This window comes from Opisthocomus hoazin, chromosome W (assembly GCF_030867145.1).
Source record: "Opisthocomus hoazin isolate bOpiHoa1 chromosome W, bOpiHoa1.hap1, whole genome shotgun sequence".
Lineage (NCBI taxonomy): Eukaryota > Metazoa > Chordata > Aves > Opisthocomiformes > Opisthocomidae > Opisthocomus > Opisthocomus hoazin.
Genome location: NC_134453.1, coordinates 436,864 through 463,655, shown reverse-complemented (window position 1 = coordinate 463,655; position 26,792 = coordinate 436,864). Strand labels below are relative to the sequence as shown.

General features: G+C 44.3%; 1 protein-coding gene across 3 annotated transcripts in view; it reads left to right on the top strand.

Moving 5' to 3' along the window:
• Window positions 1–26,792, top strand: part of LOC104328496 (NEDD4 like E3 ubiquitin protein ligase) — a 170,418-nt gene that overhangs the window by 50,263 nt on the left and 93,363 nt on the right. For all 3 annotated transcript variants that reach the window (XM_075446699.1, XM_075446698.1, XM_075446697.1), the window contains exon 3: window positions 23,360–23,441. In XM_075446699.1, coding sequence (XP_075302814.1) covers window positions 23,360–23,441 — 82 coding nt within the window. The remainder of the gene's footprint in view (window positions 1–23,359; window positions 23,442–26,792) is intronic.

The following is a 26,792-nucleotide window of genomic DNA, read 5'->3' as shown; positions in this document are numbered from 1 at the left end:
TAGGGAATCACGGAACAGCTGAGGCTGGAGGAGTCCCTGGAAGTCTCCAGGCCAACCCCGGCCCAAGCAGCGTCAGCCGGAGCAGGTTGCGCAGGACCGCGTACCGCCTGGGCTTGAGTATCGGCGCAGGCTGAGACTCCACAGCCTCTGCCAGCCTGTGCCGGTGTTTGACCAGCCTTACAGTGAAAAAGAGATTTCGTGTGTTCCGATGGAATTTCACGTGTTTCAGTTTGTGCCCGTTGCATCTTGCCCTTCTCAGGGCACCGTGGAGAAGAGTCCGGCTCGCTCTTCTTCATCCCTTCCCATAAGGTGTTTTTATACACATGGATAAGGTCCCCCTGAGCCTTCCCTTCTCCAGGTGACCAGTCCCAGATCTCTCTCTGTCCTTGTGCGACAGTGTCGCTTAAGCATCTCTGTGGCTCTTTGTTGGGCTTTCTCCCATAGGTCCATGTCTCTCGCACTGAGGAGCCCAGCGCTGGACACAGCACTCCAGATGCGGCCTCACTGGCGCTGAGCAGCAGGGAAGGATCTGCTCACTCAGCCTGCTGGCAACGCGCTGCCTGGTGCAGCTGGGATACCATTAGCTGCCTTTGGGGCAGGGGCACGTTGCTGGCTCGTGGTCGGCGTGGTGACCCCGAGGTCCTTTTCTTCATGAGTTCATTGAGTGGACAGAGCGGTGGGAGGTATTTCTGTAGTGACGGAGTTAGGTTGTGGCACAGCTGGCATAGGGCGATGGCCTCATTCTCCTTCTGCTTCGACGTTTGGATGCAATCAAAATGCTGCTTAGTCGCTTGTTTCTCTACCCAATGCCATTATTAACACAGCAAACTTCTGACATGCTGCATTGAACATGAATGTTTTGTAAATTTATACAGATTTGATAAATATCTACAGAGAGTAGAAATAAAATGAAGAATGGGGCTTATTCAGGAGTCCTGTATTTGGGAGACAATGTTGACTTACGTGACCAGAGTTGGAAAACTAACCACTTTAAAAGATCACCTTTTGGCACATTCAGCAGTTAATTGTATGTCCGAGGAGATGTGTAAATATGTACTGAGTGGGACACTGCAGCCTGACGTGAAACTGTGCTGTGGGGAAATCGCTCATCTTAGCCTGATGCTTCGCTGTCCTCCCTGGTGTGGTCTTTGCCAGAAGGAGCAGTGTGATAAGGTGGAAAGCGTGGTGGTGAATCTCATCAAAACCTCCCTGCAGCAATGAGTAATAGCACACAAGAACAAAACTGAACTCCCTCTCTCAGCGGTTTTTGATTAGTGTTCTCGAAGCTGTTCTCTTCGGTAATTCGTGTCGGCAGCCTCCCCGTGCCTTACTTGAAAGCAGCTGCCTTCTCTTTTACAGATGTAGCTGCAGAGCTTTGACAGGCAACCACTAACCTCTGCACACACTAGCTTTTCTTAAATCCATCTTAATATGCATTCTTACGACAAATAGCCATCTTTGTATCCAAGAACTTAATCTTAGGTGATGAGTGATGGCAAATATTGTATCATCTCTAAAATAAGGAAGAGTTTTCTTGGCTTGGTTTGTTTTTTCCTTGTGTTCTGGCATACGAAATGTTGCTGTTGGGTGTTTGTGTTACCGGATGGCACTGGCTGGGACGGGCTGTGGGTGGGAGCTCTTCGGCCTCGGCTGGGTGAAGACATGGGACGAAAGCCGTGCCTTTGCTTAACGTCCTGAAGCGTGGTCCTGTTGTCTCCTCTGATGACACAAGTTCACTTAACCCTGTAAATTTTATGCGTGTTCTCTGGATGTGATTGCGGTAAGGGTGAATACTAAGTACCTAAAATCCTGTTGTGAGATGGGGGGAAGCGGATTTTTGTGTCTGTGGCCTTGTGCCTGTAAGTGCAGGGCCTGCGCCAGCCTCCCGTGACCGGCTGGCTCTGAGCAGGGTGGTGGTGAGAGGTGGGGACGTGCCTCCCCCCCGCAGCTCTCCAGCCCTCTGGAAGCAGCCGAAGCCTCTGCCTCTGCGGGCCCCGGCGTGCCGGCCCGTGCCAGCGTCTGCGCCGAGGACTGGGGCCACGCGCTGCGCCGGTTTAGTTGACTGGCCCAGCAGAAAGCGGCTGGGCGGCACATGGGGGAGAAGACCGTTTTTAATTGAGCTCAGTTGACTGAGTCAGTGGTGACGTGGCCTGACAAGTGGCGGAGCTGACGCAGGCTATGGCTCACGCCTGCGAGGCGGGGAGCGCAGCAGCGGCTCGCACTGCCTGCAGCAGAGACCCTCAGCCAGTCGGAGTCTGTGGAATAGCGCGTACTCCCCAGAAACTGGGCTTGCAGTGTGCCAGCACGGTGGGCGTCCATGTCCAGGCGTGGGCAGGGCCCCTGAGGGGAGCCTGGGGCTGTCCCGTGCCGGACAGGGCCGGTTCCGGCCGGTCCGGCAGCCGCCCCGCAGCGCAGAGCCCGCTGAGCGGGGCAGCGAGGGGCGCGGCTCTGCCGAGGGCGCTGAGGCGAGGGCGCGCGGAGAGGCGGGAGAGCGGCCCTGCCAACGCCCAGGTCAGGCGCGGCGCGGGGAGTCGCGCCTGGGGATTGTGAGGGGTTTTCCCTTCTCGCTGTCTCGGGGAGCTGATTGCAAACTGTGGAAAAACGCCGGCCCTCGGCTTCCGTGGGCGTTGGGCTGACAGGAATAATTGTTGTGAAATAGCCTGACACCCTGGAAATTGGAGCCTGAGGGAAGTCTGTGAGGAAATTAATCGTTCAGCCTTCAGAATAAGGCGAAATGCCGAACAAAGTGAGCGGGAGGAGGTAAAGCCCGTGGGCGGGCGGGAGGCAGGGGCGGGCGTGCTCGTGCGTCTGCAGGCTCGGTGCCTGCACACGAAGGTTGCAGGGGCCATGTGACACACTTTTTAGCTGCTTTGTGAACATAATAACACATTAAATGTAGTTTTTGATGCATTTTTTTACAATAAAAGGCAAAGAGTTGTGGTGGAGGTGTGGGGAGCTCTGGTCTGCTGCCTGCAGAGCTGCTGTCGCCAGGCCTTGCAGCATGGCTGCCGGCTGCAGCGCGAGGCGGCGGGAGGCTGAGCCAGCTGCTCCTTTGCGTAAGGAATTACTCGTTTATAGCAATGGCGTCAGTGCTATCGGAGCCCATCCTGTGCTCAATTTGGGCCATGCACCGTGCTGGAAGTGTGGCTTCGTGAAGAGGAGTGGAGTTATCTGCTGTCTGCTGAGGCTGGAGCGAGACTGGGAAGCGAGGCAGGTCCACGGCGTGGGGCTGAGGAAAGGACGGTCCCAATCAAGGTGCTGCTGGACTGGGTTATACGTATTTTGGCTGGCATGATATTCAGTGTTGTACTCTCAGTTGTTTAGTAGTAATTGCTTTTTAATAAAGTGGACTTCCTGTGGCACCCACAAATACTGATTTCTGGGAATTTTTGGCAACTTACAGTTCCTGTCCACTCTAGATGTAGAAGGAAAGTTTAATTAAACTGTAGTCTCAGAAACTATCTTGTAGGTAGCAAATGCGTGCTGTCTTGAACCGTTAGCCATATCTGCACCAGGAGATTTAAAAAAAAAAAAAAATCTTCCTTCAGATCAGGGATAAGTTCTGTTCAAAAGTGAACGTCTCCTGCGTTTCTGGGCGAAAGCCCTTTGGAAGGGGCTGCTCAGACAGGTATAAGTTCAGACTTACCTTGTACAATTGGGTGAAGAGTAATCTAGCATTTCTTAGAAGTATTAAACTTTGTTTTTGGGCAATAAGCGTATGGCATGCATCTCCTTTTCTGGTAGGTGGAGACATTTAGGCAGCTGTGTTGCCACATCCTTCAGGAGTGTTAGTTACGGACTGGCTTGCCCAGGCTAGTGGCTGAGAGAGCACGCTGACCCTGGAGACCACAACCTTTTCAATTTACACATAGGAAAGAAAATGATGAAATCAGATATTTCAAGGAGAAACAATCGAGTTAGACGTTTACCTGTCAGCCAGGGAGGGGGGAAGGCTGGTTGAATAATGTGCGTGTTGTGTAACGGTTTTGGCCTTCTTACCTACTAATGACTTCAAAGGCTTGTGGCCTTGAGTAGTGCCCTGCCATTTTGAGGTTTATGTGGCTGGTGTGAATGGGGTTGGCCAGCACCAGCAAAGGATGTGGCTGCATGTCATTGCCGAACCTGTAGGATGTCAGAGACTGCTACTCCTTGGAAACAGTAGAGGCCGGGTGCCTTCTGCAAGGTGTTTGTAGAAGTTGCTTTTTTCATTCAGTTGTTGACACAGTAATCACTGGGGAATTTAATTCATTAAACCCAACCCTTGTTGCCAGGTTCCCCTCCTGTTGCAGAGGTCAAGGGTTCAAGTCTCTTAATGGTAGTGCTTTTGTACAGAGCTTGCTACCTTCTGTACTTGGGATAAATAGCAAGAAACTTTTTCTTCTGCTGCTTTCCTAAAAGTTTAACTGTAATAGAAATGTCGGTCATTTATTTGGTGAGTTTTTAGTATGTCTCCATCTGCATCTAAAGTCAGGATTTAAAAGATGGTTTTATGTGTTGTACAATGTAAATAATTTGTTCTTCATTCTTTGCTGTATTCTTTTGTCATTTGTCCTAATATTCTGCATGCTACACTTGATCATCCCTAACTTACTAGTAATTTCTCTGCAGTGATTGTCCTGAATGTTTTATCTTTTTTCACATGCTAATAATTCACCTTACACCATGCTCCTGTAGAATAATATGGTATTTTGTTTGAGGAATGGTGTGTCCAGTCTGCTGAACAGTTTTAGCACTGCTTAGCTTTTCATTGAGACTATCCTACATGGGGGACCATGCTGTGGAAGGAAAAGAATTGGGGGGTTTTGGTTTTCTTAACTGAAAATACATTTGTTACGTCAGCTGGGAGTGGGTTGAAGGGGAGTGCAATGGAGTCCAAGGACAGAGGGTCTGTGAGACCACTGTTCATTGTTGTTGTGCAGATTCACTCGTGTTAAGGCCTGCTGTTTGGTGCTGGGAGTGTCCCCGTAAATGAGGTGGCAGGAGGACTCACCATAGTGATGGCATGATGCGGGTGACAAAGAACAGGCATGAGTAGCTGTTCTGGTACACGGGACTGCCCCGAAGGGCTGAGGACACTGAGGTGAGGGTGGAGGTCACCGAATGGTGGTTCGGCTCCTTTGTTTTGCCTACCTTTTGTGCTTGACTCAATGCCATACAAAGCTTCTGTGACTGGTTGTGACAAGACGTCACTCTCTCAGGTTAGTAGTGCTAAAATACATATTTCTGGTTAGAAATTTACATTGAATTCTGAGACAATCAGTACGTGGGTTTTTTTCTGAAATAGCTGAAGATCCACTCTTTAGTTGTTGGAAACAGGGGTAACATCACTGGCTGTAGTGATACGTTTGCTTTCATCAACTGTCACTTCCTCAGTTTATTTTGTTAACACTGAGGATAACACAATGTGAAATACAGTTGCTTCTTTTGCAGGGTATTTGCTGTTGCATGTGGCATGATGTATGTGGTTTCAGAGGAACACATTTAAAGACTTCCACTGGAACAGCTTAGAACACTGAATTTACAGTTATTTGGGATCTGTTCTGTAAATTTCTGATGATAGATGATATTAGGTGAGGAGGTCTTCATCTGCCTGTTTCATGTGACTATCATCCCCAGGAATTAGTTTTGCAAAGGTAGATATTTATGCAAGAGAGACTCTCAGACCTCTCTGTCTGGAAGTCGTTAGAACTCGTCCGTTTCTGTCGCGTTTAAGGTAGGTGCTCATAGCGATGTCGGCTGTCGGGACGTGAGCTCAGGCACGGCACGTTGCTGTGGTTCTGGCAGTGTGGGTTAGGGTAGCTGAGCTGCCTGTACATCTCTGGGCCCTGTGTTTGCAGACGCCTTTAGGAAGGAAGCTGGCAAACGTGCCTGTCCAGCAGTGACCTCATGACAGAACTTTGCACTTTGAGACATTCTAGGATATGTGGCAATCCATATCGCTTTAACTTTCTGGTCTGGTTGCTGTTTCCCATTCCCACTAACAGTCTGAGGCGTTTGCTACATGGCTCTCTCCAGTAGAATACTTCGTGTGCTTTCCACCTGCCTGAAACAAAAGACATTCTCTGGGAAGGACGTACATGAGGCTCGCCAACAGCAGCTGCGTGCTGCACTGGAGTTGGACTGGGAGAAGTAGCATCCCTGGAATAAGTGATTGACAGTGTTAGGTTTTCTTGTTTCTCAGTGCTCTTTAACCTACAATGTTTTTCCCAGACTGTGGGGTGGGTTTGAGTGGTGCTGAAAAAGAGGAGGAATCACCATGAAACCTGTTTGCTCTTGACAGAGACTTCGTATGGGAAGGGGGTGAAATAGCTAGAAAAATAACCTTCCTCCCTGCCTGTGAGGGTATTTTTTTCTTTCCTAGTGCATGTTGCAAAATAAGGATCACTGAATATATCTAGATAAAAGATAGCCAGCTCCTTATTTTGCACCAAAAATGTCATACTTAGTAGGCTGTCCTGAGTTAAATTTCCTGAATCATTCTGAATTCAGGATTTTTTAGTCTGAAGTTGTTAGAAGTCTGGCTCTACCAGCTAATTCAACCTATATTAGCAAGAATGTAAGGTGCTTCTGATAAGTTTCAGTGTTACCTCAGTAACTAAAGATTAACATCAGACTTCAGGCAAGAGGATTCCAAAGTTTTTGGTGTAATTAGCTGATTACTCCTGTTATGCACATGACCAACATGGTCCCTTTTTGAACCTGGCTAATTCCCTAACCACAGTGAATTCCGCAGACTAATTATACGTTTCCTCAGGATTCATATATCTGCCTGCAGCAGTACGGTGGGGCAAGACTGCAGCAGTTCTGCCAGAAGCCTCCCCAGACCTGCATGTCTCATGGCGGGGACAATTCCCGTTGCTCGCTGCCTTAGCTGCTCATTCCACCTTCCACAAGCTCTGCCACCAAGCAGCACAAGCATTTATGAGGCTTTGCGGTGAACTGGATGAAGGACCTAGTCTGGGTTCATGGCAGCCTGGCCTGAAGGAACGAAGGCTTAGCCTAGGTCTAAGCCAAGGTCCTTTCCCGGTCTGTTTGACCTCTGTTGTGTGAGGTAGGTGTTTGTTGTCAGAAGAGGGACAAGAGCCAGCTTCTAGCAGCAGTGCTCAATTAGGTCGTTTAAAGTGTCCCTGGAGTTGTGGCCTCTCTTGGCTGTTGGTGTGAAGCTGGGTAAGCCTGTTCCTGAGTGCAGCCAGAGTGTGTGGTATTCCTTGGTAGGGATGCTGCCTGGAATTCCGGTGTTGAACTGTTGTGTTCCAAAAGGGAGGTGTCATTCCGTTTTCTTGTTCTTTTTCTTTTTTTTTTCCCTGCTGGATTTTAGAACTTGTTAAGATATTTTAGAAGTGTGAAACAGCATAGGAAGAATTCAGATCTAGGGGCTGACGTATGCAAATTCTCTGGCAGAGCATGCATTTACCTTTGCCTTACAGTCACAAAAAATGGCCTCAAGGAAAATCAGAAAATACATGTGTTTATACTTCCATCTTTTTTATAAGATCAAAAGATACTTTTTTTTTTTTGAAGGCACATTTAGAAAACTGAGCTTTTCTTCATGCTCTGGGAGTTTTTCAGTACAGGAAAAATGCAAAAGGAATCTGGTGTTGTTACTCTCTATTAGAACGCAGCATTGTAAAAGAACAACCTAGGAAGGTGGAGACACTGTAGGTGGAGTTTGATATATAATTTTTAACTCCCTTCTGCACCCACAGGCACTTCTTTGCAGCTGTCTATGATGTGAGTCAGTATCTCTAGCAGCTCTTTGAAAAAGCTTTGCTAAATTTTTTGTAGTGCCAGATGAGGTGTGAGCCTTGCTTTGGAAAGTAAGAAAACTAGAATGAAAACGTGAGGCCTGTAAAACGGCTTTAGCATTTAGTATGGAGAGGTGAGAGCCTAGGCACAATGGATTGAAGTTTGGCTTTTCAGTGAAGGAGAAGGTAAGGCTTTCTTTTCTTTAAAGCAGATATTCCTTTATCCTAGCGCAGTTAGTCACTTCATGCTCTGCTTTAATCACAGTACGTGAGACTTGTAAGAAGGTGAGAGCAAGATCCGATTTCTCTTTTAGAAATCTCATAATTGTTTTGATAGGGTACAGACAGGAAGATGAACCCCAGAAGGCTCATGCTAAAATAAAAAACAGTGAGCAAATGCAGGCAGTATGTTCTGAAGCATCCTTGTGGTTAATTTCTGTATGTTTTGGTTGCACTTCTCCCTTCTTACAGTGGTAGGAATGAGGAAATTCACCAGGAGAAATGGTGCTTGACTCTAAGAGATATTCTGCCTTATAACATTGTTTTTCTACTCTTTGTAAAACTTTGTTAGAAGTATCTCATTATTATTCTAACCTTATTTAATGATGTTTATTTTGGGCTTTTTTTCCATCATCTCTTTGAATCTAAAAAAATGGGATTTTTAAAAATTACTGATCACTTTTTAAGCTCTGCTAAGTGCCTGCACACAGAGAGTTGTCTCTAAGAATGTTTAAAGGATTCTGTAAAACATTTTCAAGTTCAAGGAACTTCCTCTTGCCAAGTATAATCTGTTTCAGCCCTGACGTTAATTGCTGTTTACTACTTTGAGTAACTGGGAGGATTTTTTTTGTGCATCTTAATGAATTGTGCCAGTGCTGGCATTTTCTAATATTTACATTACCCTGGTGAGAATAACTATTACCTGCTTTAAGGGGTAACATAAGTATGTTACTAAAAACAAGTAAGTCTGACAAGTGAGTTCTGGCAGGTTTAATTGTGCCGGTGTCCCTTTCCCTGTACCTGTACATTTAACTTCTCTTGTATTAAATCTGTCATGCCTGGAAAGTGGCAGGCTGGTGTGCTGCTCTTGTTCCGGTTAAGGAAGGGATAAGCACGGGCAAACCATGCAGAGCTTCCTCAAATTTCGGTACAACAGTGTAAGACAGCAGCAATTTCAAATGCATTCTGCTTATTCTCCTTCCTTCATATTTCACAGAGGTTGAGTTAAAATACTGGAATTCTGTCTGTCCTGGGTGTCTGCCTCAGTTATGGCTAAGCATGGCTTGTGAAAGCCAGGGGCTGCAGTGACTGCTCTCTGCAGCAGCTGATTGAGGCTGCCTTAGGGCTACGGGCAGGTAGGAAGATGCTTGCTTCCTTCTTGCTGCAAAGTGATGTGGACGAGTCTAGTGACAAGTCTCAGAGTTCAAAACTAAGCAGCAGAAACAGATCAGTCTTCTGCTTGTCGATTGTTAGAACTGGACAGGAAGGAGACACGGCTATGGAACAGAACAGACTATTCCAGCTGGAAGGGACCTACACCCGTCATCCAGTCCAGCTGCCTGACCACTGCAGGGCTGACCAAAAGCTAAAGCATGCTGTTGAGGGTAGTGTCCAAATGCCTCTTCAGCGCTGACTGGCGTGGGGCATCGACTGCCTCTGCAGGAAGCCTGTTCCAGGGTTTGACCACCCTTTCTGCAAAGAAAAGCTTCCTAACGTCCTGTCTGAACCTCCCCTGGCACAGCTTTGAGCCGCTCCCATGCGTCAAATCACTGGATCCCAGGGAGAAGAGCTCAGCACCTCCCTCTGCACGTCCCCTCCTCAGGAAGCGGCAGAGAGCAAGGAGGTCACCCCTCAGCCCCATTTTCTTCAGATAAGACAAACCTGGAGTCCTTAGCGTTCCCAATTCCATAGGAAGATGACGACCTGAGGTCTACAAATGTACATGACAAATCTGAAGCTAGTAATTTTGGAGAATGTTAAAACATGCAACTTCATATTACTGAAGAACAGAGGGAAGCATGTATCAAGGGGCTCAGGAGGGATTTTATTATATCCCCCCATCACTGGGCACTAACGAGCGTGCAGTTTGATGGGGTGAGTGGGTGGGAAAGGTGTTGGATGAAAATTCACGAATAACCAGATAGAGATCCCCTCAAGACTATGGAAAGAATTGAATTTGGATGTCGTGTCAAGAAAAAGCCTTCTCTGCCTTCGTATTTGAGGGTGTTAATATTTCTCTAGACAGAATTACATGAGCTGTTGATGAGTTCCTTTCACGTATGTGGAACAGAGGCAAGAGAGTGATAACGCAGAGGAAGGTGCCTACATTTCTTACAGAAGCAAAACTATCATCTCATTGCAAGACTTGTTTCCTTTGAAACAATAAGGCTATTCTGAAGTAAGTTTGCCTTCATGTGGCAAGCTTGGCATGCACGCAGTTGCATAACAAGCAATACTAAATTTTACACTTGGGGAGGTGGTTTCAGCTTTTAAAATAAAAATAGAGCGGTATAGGGCTTAGTAGTTTCATTGTTCTTTCACATAGTCCTGTGTTCTCCACCCCCTTGTTTTGTCACTTAAAATAAATAAACAGTACGTTGGGTCACTGGCAAAAGATGTTTTGAGAGTTGGTTTCAGAGCTGTTTCAAGAACATACAGCAAACGCAATTCCAGACTCCAGTGGACAACGGAAACTATTCATGGGCCGCAGTTTCACGGTACTCTGAAATAACATAGTTTTTAAAGGACGCTGATCTGTTTGGGTGGAGTTTTTTTTATTTTCAGAGTTTTTGAGGCACCAGTGCTTTCTGTTGTCCTCCACAAGAAGAAGAACTGGAAGCTTGCCTTTTCAAGCTGAGTTTCAAATGAAAGATGATAATTATCTATCAACAATTGCTTGAGCTTTAAGAAAGTACTGAATACTGAGAGTTGGCAAAACCGTGGCAAATGGACAGTTCTGAATGTCTGAGGGATTTCAGAAGTTCCGGAAAAGGATTTCTTAAGACCTCAGGGTTTTTTTCATGGCTGTTGCTCTGCCAAACTCTCTTTGCACTAGCTTGTGATTATGATTAACATAGCCATTCTTTGGAAAATAAACTGGAATCCTAAGAAAATGATGTTAATAAGAGAAGTTATCAGCTTCAAAGTTCTGCTAATCTGAGCAGGCATTGACATTCTCTTTAGGTTTAGGCAGATCACGTCGGGATAGATGAGATTACCGTTTTTAATCATGTTGGGATTTTGTAGGTAGGTGTCCCAAGACCTCAACTCCCATTCATCACCAGTCACTAGTACGATAATGACTGAGCTCATTTCTCTTTTGAAAAACCTGTCTTTACAATCCTGCTTAGTCCTTTGAATGCCTAATAATACCTACAAATATATCCGCTGACTTCTGATATTAGTGGGTGATGACACTGTCAACTATAGAAAATTTAAAACATTAAAAACTGTAACCCTTCAGACTCCTATTATGTTGTTGCATTTTATTATGAATGCACCTGAGGTTGGCTTTTTTTCATGTAATTTCTGCAGCCTTATTGGAAAGAAGGAGCCCTACAATAGGTAAAAGAAACTTCTGCATACCGCACCCGCTCCCCACTAAATCCTCATTATAAAAATAGCTTCTCTTTCATCAAGAAATATCTTCACAGGTAAAGAGGATGTTATAAAATTACTCTTTGTTCGGCTAAATGTAGGTTTATTATGTCCTACTGTTATAGTTGAGTTGTCTCTGCAGTGGACAGCCTCTTGGTCACAGTGACCTTGCTTGCATTGTGTGGCGTTCTCTGTCAGTCCCCCATCTCTCTTGGTTGGTCCCTGGTGTTGCAATCCTTCTATTTGAAAGCCGGCCAGGGTAAAAGTAGGTTACGGGGTGGCTGGCTGTAAAGAACTGCCATCTGTACTGTCCTCAGGCTCCAGACTTATATTTCATTTTGTGTCCACTTTCTCTTTTTACAGTAATGCTGCTAGAACACCTGTGTAAATTTTCACTTGGATATTAACTACATTAACAGCTTTCATGCTAGAAGTCCAGGATTTTGTTAATTTGTCTTGTTGCAGGTTTCATTAAGATTGCATTTTAACACTGGTACTGGTGTAAAGATTCATACAGTCTGAGTTTTCTACTTGTAATATTCTGCTTAGTTATTTTGCTGCATATCTTCATTTACTCTTCCCAAGGCAAAACCAGTACTTTTCCTCAAAGCTACCTCTACAGCAAGTTTTCCAAGCAAACTGCAAAACTGTTAGTTCAAACATATGTCAGATCACAGAATCACAGAATCACAGAATAGTAGGGGTTGGAAGGGACCTCTGTGGGTCACCCAGCCCAACCCTCCTGCCGAAGCAGGGTCACCCACAGCAGGCTGCACAGGACCGCGTCCAGGCGGCTCTTGAATATCTCCAGAGAAGGAGACTCCACAGCCTCCCTGGGCAGCCTGGGCCAGGGCTCTGTCACCCTCAGAGGGAAGAAGTTCTTCCTCATGTTCAGACAGAACTTCCTGTGCCTCAGTTTGTGCCCATTGCCCCTTGTCCTGTCACTGGGCACCACTGAAGAGAGCTTGGCCCGATCCTCCTGACACCCACCCTTCAGATATTTATAAGCATTTATTAGGTCCCCTCGCAGCCTTCTCTTCTCCAGGCTGAACAAGCCCAGCTCCCTCAGCCTCTCCTCGTAGGGGAGATGTTCCAGTCTCCTCATCATCCTTGTAGCCCTCCGCTGGACTCTCTCCAGTAGCTCCTCATCTTTCTTGAACTGGGGAGCCCAGCACTGGACACAGGACTCCAGATGGGGCCTCACCAGGGCAGTGTAGAGGGGAAGGAGAACCTCCCTCGTCCTGCTGGCCACACTCTTCTTGATGCACCCCAGGATTCCATTGGCTTTCTTGGCAGCCAGGGCACACTGCTGGCTCATGGTCACCCTGTTGTCCACCAGGACACCCAGGTCCCTCTCCGCAGAGCTGCTCTCCAGCAGGTCCACCCCAAGCCTGTACTGGTGCCTGGGGTTGTTCCTCCCCAGGTGCAGGACCCTGCATTTGCCTTTGTTGAACCTCATCAGGTTCCTCTCTGCCCAGCTTTCCAGCCTATCCAGGTCACGCTGAATGGCAGCACAGCCTTCCGGTGTGTCTACCACCCCTCCCAGTTTGGTGTCATCAGCAAACTTGCTGAGGGTACATTCTAACTCTTCATCCAGGTCGTTGATATATGATGTCAGTCTACATGAACTAAAGGGCTTAATTCTGCTCATCCAGTGTCATACTCTTAAACTTACCTAGCATTCGGTTTTAAAACCTGATGGAAATCAGCAGTGATTCAAGTCAGAGACTGGTGCTCACAGGAACTGTGGAATGAGTTGCTTTATTTTCGACTTTTTTTTAGATCACAGTGAAAGTATTCATACATCACTTGTAATTGTGGTTACTGAGAGTGCCGTATGGGGTTTTTTGTAATTCTTTCTTCAAGAATGAATAAGTCTGCCTTATAAAAGTCAAGAAAGCAATACTTCATTTTAGTCCCCTGCCTCCTCTCCTTTTAGTCCGTCAATTTCAAAGCAAAAATATCTGGCAAGTACAACTTCAAACCCTTCTGAGTCTGCTTTCTGTGTTCAGAAGTTCAGAAGTTCCCTCTAACCTGTTTGAACAGATCAGATGCTGTATTTTCTTCTTCTGCAAATTTTCCACAATTTTTCTGACGTTCATGTTGTTGTCTGATAAACCTTCTGTGTCAGTACTAGTTTTACCTTGTAAAGACACGATGTTCATTTAGAATACTTACTTTTAGATGGGACTTCAGGGTGCAATTAGCCATTGTAAAGTTCCTCCAGTGCTTTTGCTACTACTTTGACACAGTGTCTGTTCTCTGGGATGCTTTTATATGTTTTGGTTTGCTGCTGTAGTTATATTCTTAATTGTGGATCTGCTTCTTTCATTTTTTCCTGTTCTTTTGTTGCTTCACCAGGTTGCTCAATGCTTTTGCTATGTCTGCTCTCCAAGAAGTCTCAGCTAGTCTCTCCTCTTTTACTTTGTAGCTTGCTTAGTTTTTCCTAGTAGGTGTATTGATCTCAGGAACTTCTGTTGGATTACTTACAGAGCAGGTGAGAGACATGTATGGGATGAGATTTCTTAATAATCAGAAGTTAGAAACCAGCATCATTCTGCAGGTATTAACCCGTATCTCAGTGTTAGGCACGTGTTATTTTAACTTCAGACCCGGTGTGGCTGTATGTGTTCACGTTACTCGAGGAAACCTATTGGTACTGCATGATGACTGGTGTACTTGGCAGCTGTGGAGATTAGAAACAAGAGACTGCAGTTTGCTAGGAAGAACAGTTGGCTTGGTTTTGCTCGAAACCCTGTTGAATTCCATCTAGTTGTGTATGTGTCTTTGTGACCAAGTGCTACCAATGCTGAGAAGTACAGAGAGAAGAGGTTTACTAGAGGTCATGCAAGAGCTTTGAGGTAACACAGGCTTGAAGTACAAGTTACAAAATCCTGTCTCTGCACCCTCATAACTGGGCTATTACTGATATGGTCAGTGTGATTTTTTTTTTTTTTTTTTTTTTTTTTTCCCCATATCCCTGTTTTTGTTGGACATTGGGTGGTGGTAAGGTGGCCGTGGGTTAAGTATCAGCTGTAACGGAGAGGAGCTGATCTGGAAGCCGTGGTTGTGGCGTTGGGGCACTGGAAGTTCTGTGGCAGTCGACATGTTGGCTGCAGCAAGGAGGTGGGACAGGCCTTCTCCAAGGCAAGGCTGTTGGCATGCAGTTTGTGATGATTTGGATGAAGGGGTTGCCAGCCTCAGCTCTCTGTCCTGTCTGCCTTGCAGCAGTTGTTCCCCTGTGCTGGTGACAGCTGAACAGCTTGTGGTGCACCAGCTGAGCTGTGGTGTTTTGCAACCAGGTGTAGTGGGGGAACCAGATTGCTGGTTCACCTGAACATGTTAAGAAGAAAACTTCAGCTGTTTTGGGGGCTGGGGTGGGAGCAGTTTAGCTGGCACTGCTATAGGAGGAAGTCATGTTTTTGGAGGAGTTGTGTGTTTCGGTCACCCAACCTTGATTTCCTGCAGAAGACCTCAAGAGACTGGGCCTGGAGTTGGGGGCTGCAGTGCGGGGGAGCTCCCGAGGCAGCAGGGTGACGGCGCCTGTGCACTGAGGCAGGCAGGAGCTGCTGCCAACCCGGCGGAGCAAATGGTGTTGGGAGGACAAGGTCTGTTCTGGCAATGCCAGCATGCCCCGAGCATGCGTGGCGTGGTGGTGTGCGCGGCTGCGTGCTGAATGCTCGGCTAATGCTGGTCGGCGTTGCCTTACTGAGGAGCAGGAGCACCTGCTCCACAAATACAGAAAATCTTAGTAAAGGTATATCTGGGGATTTGTTGCACTAAGGATTCATTATGCAACAAAAAGCTTGTGGTGGGTGTTGTGGTTTGGGTTTTTTTAGGGGGTGTGTGTGTTTGCTTTCTTAAATGGGAGGCTGATTTTAATGTTCATTAAGAATTTTAGTCAGCTCTGACTCTTTCTGGTTGAACATACTCTGGTGCCAGGAAGAGATTTTCAAATTATAAATTATTGGCAGGGAATAGATTTAAGACTTCTAGGCATCAAAACATGTGGAACAGATAAAGATAGTGGAATGAATGCTTTCATCCTTTCCCATTTTAGCTGAATATAGTAAGTACATATCAGTAATGATTTTGTTCTATAACAAATGCAGAATTATATAGAAACTGAGCAAGATACATTGTTGAGTATCTTTTTCCCACAGTAATAGGAAAGGTTTGTTTGCTAAATGTTTAAAATAATGTGCATTTTCCATCTGAATTTATTTTCAAAAAATGGAATTGGGTGAGTCAGGATGAAAAAGCAGATTATAATACAAATTTTACGTTTGACAGTCTTCTCTCATTTTCTGCAACCCTTTTGGGAAGAATGATGTTGAATCCTATAAGGCTGTCTTAATGTCCTTGCTCTGCTAACAGAGCTCTAATTCTACAGTTGTTTCAGACAAGGGAGGCTTTTCTTTCTGTGGATGTACAAGCCGGTCCAAATAGTTAATCTGGAGCTGCTGAATTAGTGGTGTTTAAAAATCAGATGGTTTATTTAGTTGTTGCAATCTGAGCCTGATTCTAAGTAACAAGTTTCTTAAAAGTGTTACTGTGTGTTTTATTTATAGACTTCCAAACACAAGAAGTTTAATATTAGTCAGATATATTCTAGTCACTAAGAGTTTATGTAACTGCAATGTAAAGAACTGCCGGATTATGTTTATGACTGTTGGAAACTCTGTCATGTTACTTGATAAATATGTTGAAGAATGATCACAATGTTGCAGGGTTGGCTTGCTGAAACATGCAGTGCAGAGGAGCCAAATGTAATCAGAAGTCTTTGGAAATGGGAGTGGCACCAAAACTGGAAGGGGGGGTGGGTGTGGGGGTGTGTGTGTGGAGTAAAACAAGGGGGAGGGGGAAGGGGTTCATGTGCTGGATTAAGGAATAAGTTGCAGTATGATTACTCGGACTAGTCAATGATATTTTTTGTCTTGTTTATTAATTAAAAAAAAAAAAAACTTAGCCAGTTGCTTGACCACACGCTTATACATATTCATTTTGTTTTAGGTGTTTTAACTATTCTGTATAGAACACAATCAAAATTAATGAACTGCATACAATGTGATTTGAAACTTTACATTTGGAACAAGAAAGGTGCTACTTTCAACTTCTGTTGAAATACACTGGGTACAGAGATCTTTAAACAATGGTGGTAGCGAAGGTAGGGACCAAGTATGAAGTTGTTTGGATGTGGGTTTGGTCTTTTTTAAGAAAAAAACCTGACTCTGGGATCAGAGTGCTGATATTTTTATTTGAGTATAATTGTAGGGCCATAGGAAAGTTCAGTCTGGAAGGGACCTGTCCAGATGGACAACAAGTTCAATCTTGTTGTCAAAGCAGAGTCAGCTGTGTGGTCACCCCAGCCTGCAGCAATTAAAGATGTTTACAGAGTGGAAATGACCACCTGGAACCCGTCCACATGCAATCCCCCCAAATTCCATCCTCTTTCTCAACCTGTGTCGTGCACTTGTGCAGCCCCTGTTGCTGGCAGTGTGGATTAGAAGCAGTCCTTGGCTGTTTGGAGCATGTGGATTTTGAGATCTAAAACACCTCTTGTTGGAGATGCAGCTTCTGTAGCTTCACGTGCAGGCTCGCTGTCCCCTAGAATCTGCTAACGGCGTGTGCGTGCACGCACACACAGCCGGGACAGCCACTCTGCTGTCTGGTGCCCGTGGTGTCCGATCGGGAGGGTGCCTTGTCCAGCCGAGGTGGAGGTGCTGCTGCCAGCGGGGCAGCTTCTGGCAGTGTCAAACCAGGTTTTGACTGCTGTTTTGTTCCCTCCTTTCTGTCTGCACTGTTTGAAAAACATTGTGCTTCCATTAAACTTGTGTTAAAGTTGACTTCTCTTTTTTTTCAGAACTCTTTTCATAATCCGCTGGTTATTATTTAATCCAGCTCATAGTCATCTTCTTCCCTAGCACTACCAGGATTCAGCTGAATAGTACTCCGAGTTCTACTTTGTTCTGTGATCTTGGATTTGGAGGATCCCAGCCTTGGGGCGGGAGGGGAGTGGAGCACTCATGCGTGTTCATGTCTCAAATAGATGCACCGTCCAGGTACATCCAGTGTATCTTCCAGAACTGAATGAAGAAGCCAAAATTATAAAGCAAAGTAGATGTCTTCATTGGGGAAGAAGATGTGTATAACCTGCTGGGTTTTGGTTTGACCTTGTTTTGGTGGAATCTGTATGTTCATTTTCAATTTTCGGTAAACAAGGTTTCAATAATAAGCATATTCTTTCATGGTGCTCTAGGGTATCGGGTGCATCTACCATCCTTCCCCTTTCCCCCTTCCTTGCTATTAACAGTATTTTCACCCACTAAAATTTCTTTAGTAAATTGCGTGCCCACTTCCTTCTGTGTGGTGTATGCTGACAGTCACCCGCCATGGCTGGGCCTTCCCTGCCCTTCGTACTTGCTGGAGCTGCCTCTAGTCCTTCCCTCGCGCAGCGGTGCCTTCGCGGATGGGCAGCGTGCTAAGTGGATGGGAAGGTGAAGGCTGCTACAGGTCAGATACAAGTGCTGCTGTAAACCTGATCAATTAGATACTGGCATGAAGAGTCCTGTGGTGAAACCATGTGAGAGACAGAGTGTGGTAACATATTCTGAATTTTGCTTGGCAGATCTCTTCTGATTGGGGAATGGCCTGGTAACAGGCACTTACTGTAGAGGGATAGCCATTGCTCATTGCTTTTAATGCACCCTTTAGGTAAAACGCCCCAGATTAGGATTGAGTGGATTGTTTCCGCTGTACAATCGCTCCATGAGAAACACAGGTAGGCTGACTGGATTTATAGATCTCAGGGGCATCCTGAAGTCCTGAACCTGTCATTTCTTCTCTTTCTGTTGTTCTTTCTGGATGTCTAGGAAGAACCGGTCTGGTTAGACATGGTGGTTTGTGTTTGGTTTGTGTTTTTTCAGATAAATCAACATCTGAAAGCAGGTGTTCTAGTGATGGATCCGTATTATTATGTTTTCATGGCTAGAGTAGTTGAATGTTTTGCTTACATTTTGATTTTTAGCTTAGATTTTTCTAAAATAGGGACATGGCATTTGCAGTTACAGGCCTTTGAATGTGCAGTGAATTCAGTTAGAAGGCTCCCATTCTCATGTGTGTTTTCATTATGGAGATGTTTTAATATCCTTGGTCTCCTACGTCTCTGCATAGAAATAAGTTTTGAATTTCCTGAAGAAGTTTTGCAGGTAATGCTAGAGTTTAAGAGGATGAGCTCTCATTTGTGATCAACAATAGAAGTTCAAAGGTGGCACGGCACCAGGGTATAAGAGGAATATCACAAAGAAACTTTAAAAAAACCAAAACAAACAAATGAACAAAACCTGACCTTAATTATTGTAAACTTGACCTTTAACAATACTTCTCGTGAAAAGGTCTTCAAGCTTTTGAAGTCTGAAGTTTGAAGTGTCAATGTTCCTAGCATTAAAAAAGCGATTATTTATTGTACAGTGAGGCCTCTCCAGTGACAGTTCTTTAATGGTTCCTCCTCTTCAGACACTGACACATTCACATGCTCTTTGCCACGGACATGTTCTGGCTATGAGGTGCTTTGTTGTTCAAGCACAATTTTGTAGTTTGTGGAAGTTTTCTTTGGCAATCTTCTTGTAAGAATCAGGTGTTCTGTGGGAGGAAATTGGAATCCTTGTGAAAATGTATTTAATTTTAGCGGTATTTTGAAAAGATTCACGGTTAGAGGAAAGTTGCAGTAAATATTTACTTTACCTTGATGCCACTTACCAAGTTTGTCTGGAATAACAATTAGAAGTGATGGAGAGGCTTGCTCTCTGCTTCGGTGATCTGGAGCTGTGGGGAAGGAAGTCCGGTAAGTCCGAGTGTTCCCGTTGCCCAGGTAGCACGGGCGCGGTGATGCGATGGAGAGCAGAGGGCGTAGGCACTTGGCTGAAGTGCCAGCTCTGGAGCTGGTGAATTCTGCATCAGCCCTGCTGAGCACAGCTGAATTTTGCAGAGCTGCCTTGGAGCATCTGTGTTCTTCTTTTTGGTGTTTTCCTTTTCGGTGGGTTTATAGCTGAGTCACAACGCTGATCAAACGTTTGGAAATAGCTCAGTTCAGCATTGTGCTGAAACTACTAAGTCGTCCTGAACTCTGGAGGGCTAGATACTGCAGTAGAAGGACGTCTTAGTCATCCCATTTTAAATTTTTTTTTAAGATCTGCTGAGTTAGAAACAATTTATTTGCTATATTTCAATTTAATTTAGACATTAACTTCACTGAAATCAGATGTGATGGAACTCTGTCCCGAGTGGAATTGGCTGAAACCTGTAAGCTATCACAGACTGTCTTGTTTTCACCAAGACCTTCCTCTGAAGTGACTAATGTAAAAACACAGCTTTCTCCGATCAAAGATGTAGCTCAAGAGGATTGACTGAAATGGTTCCTGGAGCATTTGGCTTCTGTAATATCTCTTTAAACCAAGAACTGTGTGCATGGTGCTTGAGAATTAGTTTGTGTTTTATCTGGACACAGAAGATGCCCAGATTCAGGGTTTTGGAAGTATGTCTGGTTTTAGCCCTTGCCATGATGCGATGTGATTACCGTGATACTGTGTCCTAATGAAGATGCAAGTTAGATGCTTTCCTGTAAACTTCTGCAGGGTTAGTGAGAACTGTGTGGTGAGCAAAGCAACCTTATAGACTTCAGCAGTATTTCTTATTTACAGCTAATTCCAGGTGGAATTTAAGTGTTCTGTGGTATCTGGTACTCGTGTACTCTTCTGATGGCATGAACAGAAGTTGTGTGTGTGGTGATTGTTCTTCAGAGAAATAAATTCTTTTAGGAAATTTTGGCCTGGAAGCCACAACCTGTGAATGAGATACTGCATCTGTCACTGTTGCTAAATGAGTTTGGCGCTCTGATCCTCACTCAGTTCCTAGAGCTTTCACATGAAGTTTCACAGCTCTTTAGGACAGATCTTGAGTTCAAAGCACAGAAAAAAATTACCAACTGTCAGATTTGTTTAGGCAGCTGCACCTTCCAGAGTTGTGAATGAAATGCTGAATTTAGCAGTAAGTAAAGCAGATAATGTGACTTAAACAACTTTTTCTATAAGCTGTCATCAAATCACATCAGTCACAGCTTCTGGATAAGAAACTGTAGTGGTAAATCGCAGGTCTTGTTTCTTTTCCTCTTTACTTGTTTCCTTATGTTCTATTTAACAGTTTTTTTCTTTTTAAATGCTCATTGCTATTCAAAAAGCTAAAAACAAAAGCAAAACCCTGGGCTGGCAGTGCATTTCACATGGCTTAAAGATGTCCTTAAGTACTGTTTTCTATTTATTTGCAATATTTAATGTGGTGACAGAGTAAGTCAGATGATAGACTTTAGAAAACATTCAGATGACATTGTGACTTAAAATATTTTCTGCCATTTCCCTTTATGCTCCTTCCCATCTCTGCTGTGTGTTGTGTCTTTCCCAGAACAAATGTTAGCACGTTTGCACGCTGAAATGAGCCAGGGTACTGATCGGGCTGGAAGTGACCTCTTCCTTCTGCCCTGCCTGCTGTGTTTAAACTCGAATCCTTCCTGTGGTCCGCTTCTGTGCGCAGCTCTGTGCAGAGGTGTTCTGCCATTGAGGAGCAACGCAAAGGCCAGAACACGTGGCCAGGGTAGAGGGAGGCGTGAGACGGCGTTGCTTGGAGCAGTGTTGACTTAACGTCGGTTTATAGTATCTGTCCAGCTACGTGTTCATTTGCAGTAAATGAATGCACATAAGTAAGCTGTCTCAAATATCATAGAATCATAGAGTAGTTTGGGCTGGAAGGGACCTTTAAAGGTCATCAATGAGCAGGGACATCTTCAACCAGACCAGGTTGCTCAGAGCCCCATCCAGCCTGGCCTGGAATGTTTCCAGGGACGGGGCATCTCTCACCTCTCTGGGCAACCTGTGCCAGAGTTTCACCACCCCCATTGTAAACAAAACTTCTTCCTTATAAGTAGTCTGAATCTCTCCTCTTTTAGTTTAAAACCTTTACCCCTCATCCTGCTAAAAAGCCTGTCCCTATCTCTCTTCTAAGCCCCCTTTAAGTACTGGCAGGCTGCAGTAAGGTCTCCCCGGAGCCTTCTCCTCTCCAGGCCAAAGAGCCTCTCTCAGCCTTTCCTCACAGGAGAGGTGTTCCAGCTCTTGGATCATTTTTGTGGCCATGCTGGTTTATTCCATAAGAAAGAGGTTATATTTGAATGTATTATTTGCGAGTACTGTGGAAACCATGCTAGCATACTTAAGGTTGCTGTAGCATACAAAATTCCCTTCTTCAGATCTTCTGGAATCCGTTCACATTTAGAGCTCCCAACAGATGTAATATTCTTCAACTGGTACTGGGGAAGGATCTAGCAGACTGTTCTCTCATGCTGGTGTCATGGAGCCTTCCTCCACATCACCCCCTTCCTGGTAGCTACTGTCTCCCTGCTGAAAGAAGTTAGGAAGCACAAGTTTGGAGGGTAGAAACCTGCAGCACAGCAACAGTGATATGCAGCTAAAGTTGGGGTGACCTCCTGTAGTGGCATGTTTTGTATCTGAAAGGTCTCTGACAGAGAGCGCTGTATGATCTCTGAAATATCTCTACTTCCTTCTCCTGCTGAAAAAAGAAAGCGGAGTTGGGGGCAAGATCCGAGGCCAGATTTGTCTATGCTGAATGGTTCTGGCACAGCGGGCAAGACTTTCCTGAAGTGCAGAGAAACTCTAAGGGAAAGTAGCTGTAGTGGCAGCTCTACTTTGTAGAGCTCAAGGTAGTGGTTATAATACCCCGTGGCTGCAAATTTAATCACAGAATCACAGAATAGTAGGGGTTGGAAGGGACCTCTGTGGGTCATCTAGTCCAACCCTCCTGCCGAAGCAGGGTCACCTACAGCAGGCTGCACAGGACCTTGTCCAGGCGGGTCTTGAATATCTCCAGAGAAGGAGACTCCACAACCTCCCTGGGCAGCCTGGGCCAGGGCTCTGTCACCCTCAGAGGGAAGAAGTTCTTCCTCATGTTCAGACGGAACTTAATGTACACTCTGTTTCATTGACCTTGGAAACTGGATTTGATTGGAGGCTGAAGCATTTGTGCAGTGTGTGATCTGCAGTGACCTAGCAATGAGAAGGGCCTGAGAAGCTGAAGCAGGGTCAGTGTGCTGTTTGGTGTGGAAGGTGGGAGCATCTGCTTCATTAAGATTATCCAAGATGCAGGTGAGGGGCTCAGTGTCAGCGGTCGGAGTCAGGCTGCTGGGGTTGAAGTCAGTGTATCTCCCCCAGACCCGGTGTGCGTGGGAGAGCATGTGTGGCATTCACTGGCGTACCCCAGGCTGGGCTAGGCAGTGGGGAGGAGGCCCTGGGTCTGGGCAGGGGTATAGATGGGAGAGGGTCCTTTCAGGGGGACCCACGAGTGTGGGTTGCCTGTAAGACCAGAGTAGGAGTATCTGTTTGTGGCGAGCACCACAGCGGACCAGCTGGTGAGGAGGAGACGTATGGCGTGGGTAGGAGAGCTCAGGATCTGGACGGGGGTATTGGATGAACAGAAGGGCTGTGCTGGTGTCACTGCTGACACCATGCAGCTTGGGTTTATGGTTCAATAAAATTGGAACCGCTTCTTCAAGACAATTCTGTTCTCTTTCCCATCAACCTTGAACGGTTAGTTACAGGGAGTCTCTTCTAAAACCCACAGGTCAAATTTTTTCTTGACTCTTCTTTTAAATGGACTGCCACGTGCACACTAGTGAGCAGAAGCTGCATGCAAGCAAGTGGTTCTTGTCCATAGCAATGGGAAGAAACTGCAAGTTAAATTGTCTTTAATACTATAATCAGTGTTTAATGGAGCATATACAAACACGTATTTTAAATGTTTCAGTAGCTTATTACAGTTACTGAGTTTTACTGAAAATACTTTCACTAGAAGTGTTTAGAGCTGCTACTGTTATCCAATTAAATGACAAATTTGTAGTGAAATTATATTTGGCTGTAAAATTATATTCCCATTAAATATGACATCTTCTTTTGCAGTGACCCATATGTGAAACTTTCCTTGTATGTAGCAGATGAGAACAGGGAACTTGCTCTTGTGCAGACAAAAACTATTAAAAAGGTATGTATATCCTTTTTTTGTTCCATTGTTTTGGAAATACCAGAACACAATTCTGTAACATAATACAACACTTATTTAAATGTTGCGTACGTGAATAGCAACTGTTTTTTCAAACCAAAACAGAAAAACATGTGCTTGCATCTTCAGTGTGCATGATCTGTTGACAGGAAAACAAAAGAGAACAAAATCCTAATATGTTGCATCTTATTCTCTAAACTTTGGCTTATCAAATCTCATTACATCATTCACTGTTTCTTTTATTAAAGGCGTATTTTAGTGAAAGACATAGCTGAAATAAAGAACTAGGAAACTATTTTAATTATCATTTATTTGACTTTTAGCAAAGATCAAAAAAGTCATAACTCATGAAGAGTAAAGAAAAATAATGGGTTGTCATTTTTATGAAGTTATTTAGCATCAACAATGACTCGGTTGAAATCATTATTGCAAAACAGAATAGTGAGGAAAATTTTGTTATTGAAAACACAAAATGGAATGATGCTGTTCTAAAATCAGAACATTAGGTGTCATGAGAAAAGTGATGTGAAATCCTGGAAGTATGGAAGAGTCGAGCAGACCTTTTCACAGGAGCCAGGGCATGTTTGATGCTGGAAAGTAGAAGTAATTTTTACAAGATTTCTTGGTTAACCATTGGTACTTGTTTCATAACAGCATTTTTGTGTTCATTGACTCCTTTGAAATACCTTCTTTATAGCCCATCTAGCTTAGTTTTATGTAAAGTTTTTAGACATTAAAATCTGTGAGAAGGGTAACTTTTTCAAAAAGGAGTACCTAGTTTGTTGCTATAGTAACAACATGGACTGTGGCATTTTTTTGTTTCCTTAAATAAGTTCAAGATTTAGCGCCAATTCCATGTAAGTATGTGGGAGGTTTTCTTACACTCTGCATATCTTGTTTTTGTAGAGAGTGTGCTTGTTGTCGTGCCATTTCCTGGGATGTGGTTGTGTGGAATCGAGCCCTGTTGTCGAAGTCACATGATGATAAATCTTTCTTACATTTTGAAGGGTAGATGAAAAGAGTAAAATGAGTGTAGGTCAAGGTTTACTTTCTTATTTAAAAAATAATTTGGACCACTGTAGCAATTCTTCATGAATAGCGATACGGGCTCAGGCTTTAGCAGCTACTAAATGGGCAACTCATTTCATCTGGAGAGAACCTGGTGGAAGTCGGAGACTTTTGAACAGTTGCTCCCCATGAACAGTCTGTGCATTCACTTTCATGGGCTTATTTGCAAAATGTATACTTCAGGATTCCTAAAAAATAATGGCTTACTGAAAAATAACTGTCTAGGCAAGTCCAGTTCTTGTAGCATTAGTTTATTGTCCTAAAATAGTGTGGTAGCTTCTGTTAGCTGCAAATGCCCGAGGACGGGAGGGAGATTTTCATCTTTTACCTTTCACTTCAGTGAAATGGAAGAATGTTAGCGTGAGGTAGTGTGAGTCTAGATGATCTCCAGAGGTCCTTTCCAACCTTAGCTCTTCTGTAAATTGTGGCTAAAACTCAAGACAATTATGACAGCAGAGGGGATGAGGCAGGTCACAAAGGTGCGAGAATCCTTTGGCTTTCGAGAGGAATCCTTTGTAGCAAGTCAGTGAAATGGGGAGAGAGGAGGCAGGAAGTGTGGCATGGACGTAGGACTTTATTCCCCCCCTTGTTTCTTAGGAAATAATGGGGATCACATCCAGACTTTTATTCAATTTCTGAATTCTTTTTTAAATTTATTAATTAATTTAAAAATTCTTATTAGAATAACATTGTCCTTATTTGAAAAGATGTTGCTGGTGTAGAATCATGATTACTAAAGACATGGCATATTTGGCTCCTACACATTTGAAATGTAGTGGCTATAGTGCACAAAGTTAGGAGAGGTTGAAATGAGACCATTAGATTGAAAATAAGGTTGTAACGTTACTGCTGATCTGAAGCAATACTTACCAGCTTTGGATCCATGTGGAAGGAGAATAAGACAGTTTGTGAGAAGACCACCATAAATTAAAAAAAGAAAAGTACTGAAGATGTGAAAGTACTGTATTGATTGTATTGAGATAAACTCGTAGACCTTAGTGCTGCTGTAGGAAGGAAGAGAAAAATGACAATGTGTGCACAACAACCCAGCTGTAGACAGAGGGCTGAGGATGAGATGATGCTGGTGTATTCCTGGGATTGCGTCTGCCTTTTTTCAGTGTTTCTTGTAACTGTCACTTAAAGCCTGGACTTTCTCAGTCATTTCCATAATAGTAATATTAACTCATCCATTGGAAAGTTCTAGCTAGTCATTTCTGTTTTGAATTGTTAAATTCCATCTCAATACTTCTGCACTCAAAGCAGTATTCTCCCTATGCAATCTGCAATCTCTGTTTATTACATAAATAGAAAACATCATTAGTATATCTTGATTCTGTGTTAAAATCATTAATAAAAAAATACTGAGCAAAATCAATTAACCCTTCACTAGTTTCTTATTTTTCTACTCATTTTTGTCTTCCTCAGTTGAATGGGTAGCTTTGTGTGTGGCACTGCCTTGCAGGAGTGCCTTTTACATTACCTGTGCGGTTGTGTGGTGTGTGTCCTGCCGTACAGCTGGACCGAGCCTTATGAAGTGCTTAGTTACAGCCAAAGGGCTTAAATGCACATTGTTGCCTTACTCTTAAAAAATCAAATTATCGGAACAACTTCAGATTCATCTGGCGTGATTTAGCTGTGCTGAATTTCTGAGGCTTTGTGTTTTGGTTTACCTCTGTCCCCACCCTTAATTATTCCAACTGTAAAATTTGATTAATGCTTTGTGTTTTCTTTCGGAGCTGTGTTTTGAATGGCCTGCTAGAAACACACTCTTCTTTCTGCAGTAGAAAAAGCTGTATTTGCTGTTTGTCATCTCACCATCTTGTAAGATGCTTAGTGTATTTTTCAAATTTCTGCTATACTAGGCTTGTGATTTCCTTTGTCAGTTCTTTTAAAAGTGTGGATGAAGGCTGTCCAGTTTTCTCAATTTGGCTGCGCTGAGCTCTGAAGATTTCACTTCTACTTCAGTAGTACTGATCCCTCTTAGTTGTTCTGCCTTTCCCGTATGTAATGTTAAATAGAATATCGAAATATGCTTAGTCTCCCCGTTGAACTGCGTTGGTTAGTGGCATTGTTTCTTACCGTGTTCTCGTTTTATTTATATGGTTGAAAAACCTTCTTTGTGTTCGTTCTAATATCCTGTGGAAGATCTAACTCAGCTTGACTCTTGGCAGTTCTTTATCTGTACAGTACTTGCCCTTTTTAGGATGTAGCTCTTTTTGCTGCCGAGTCTTTTTGTTGTTGTTGTTTCCCTGCTGATTTCCTTTA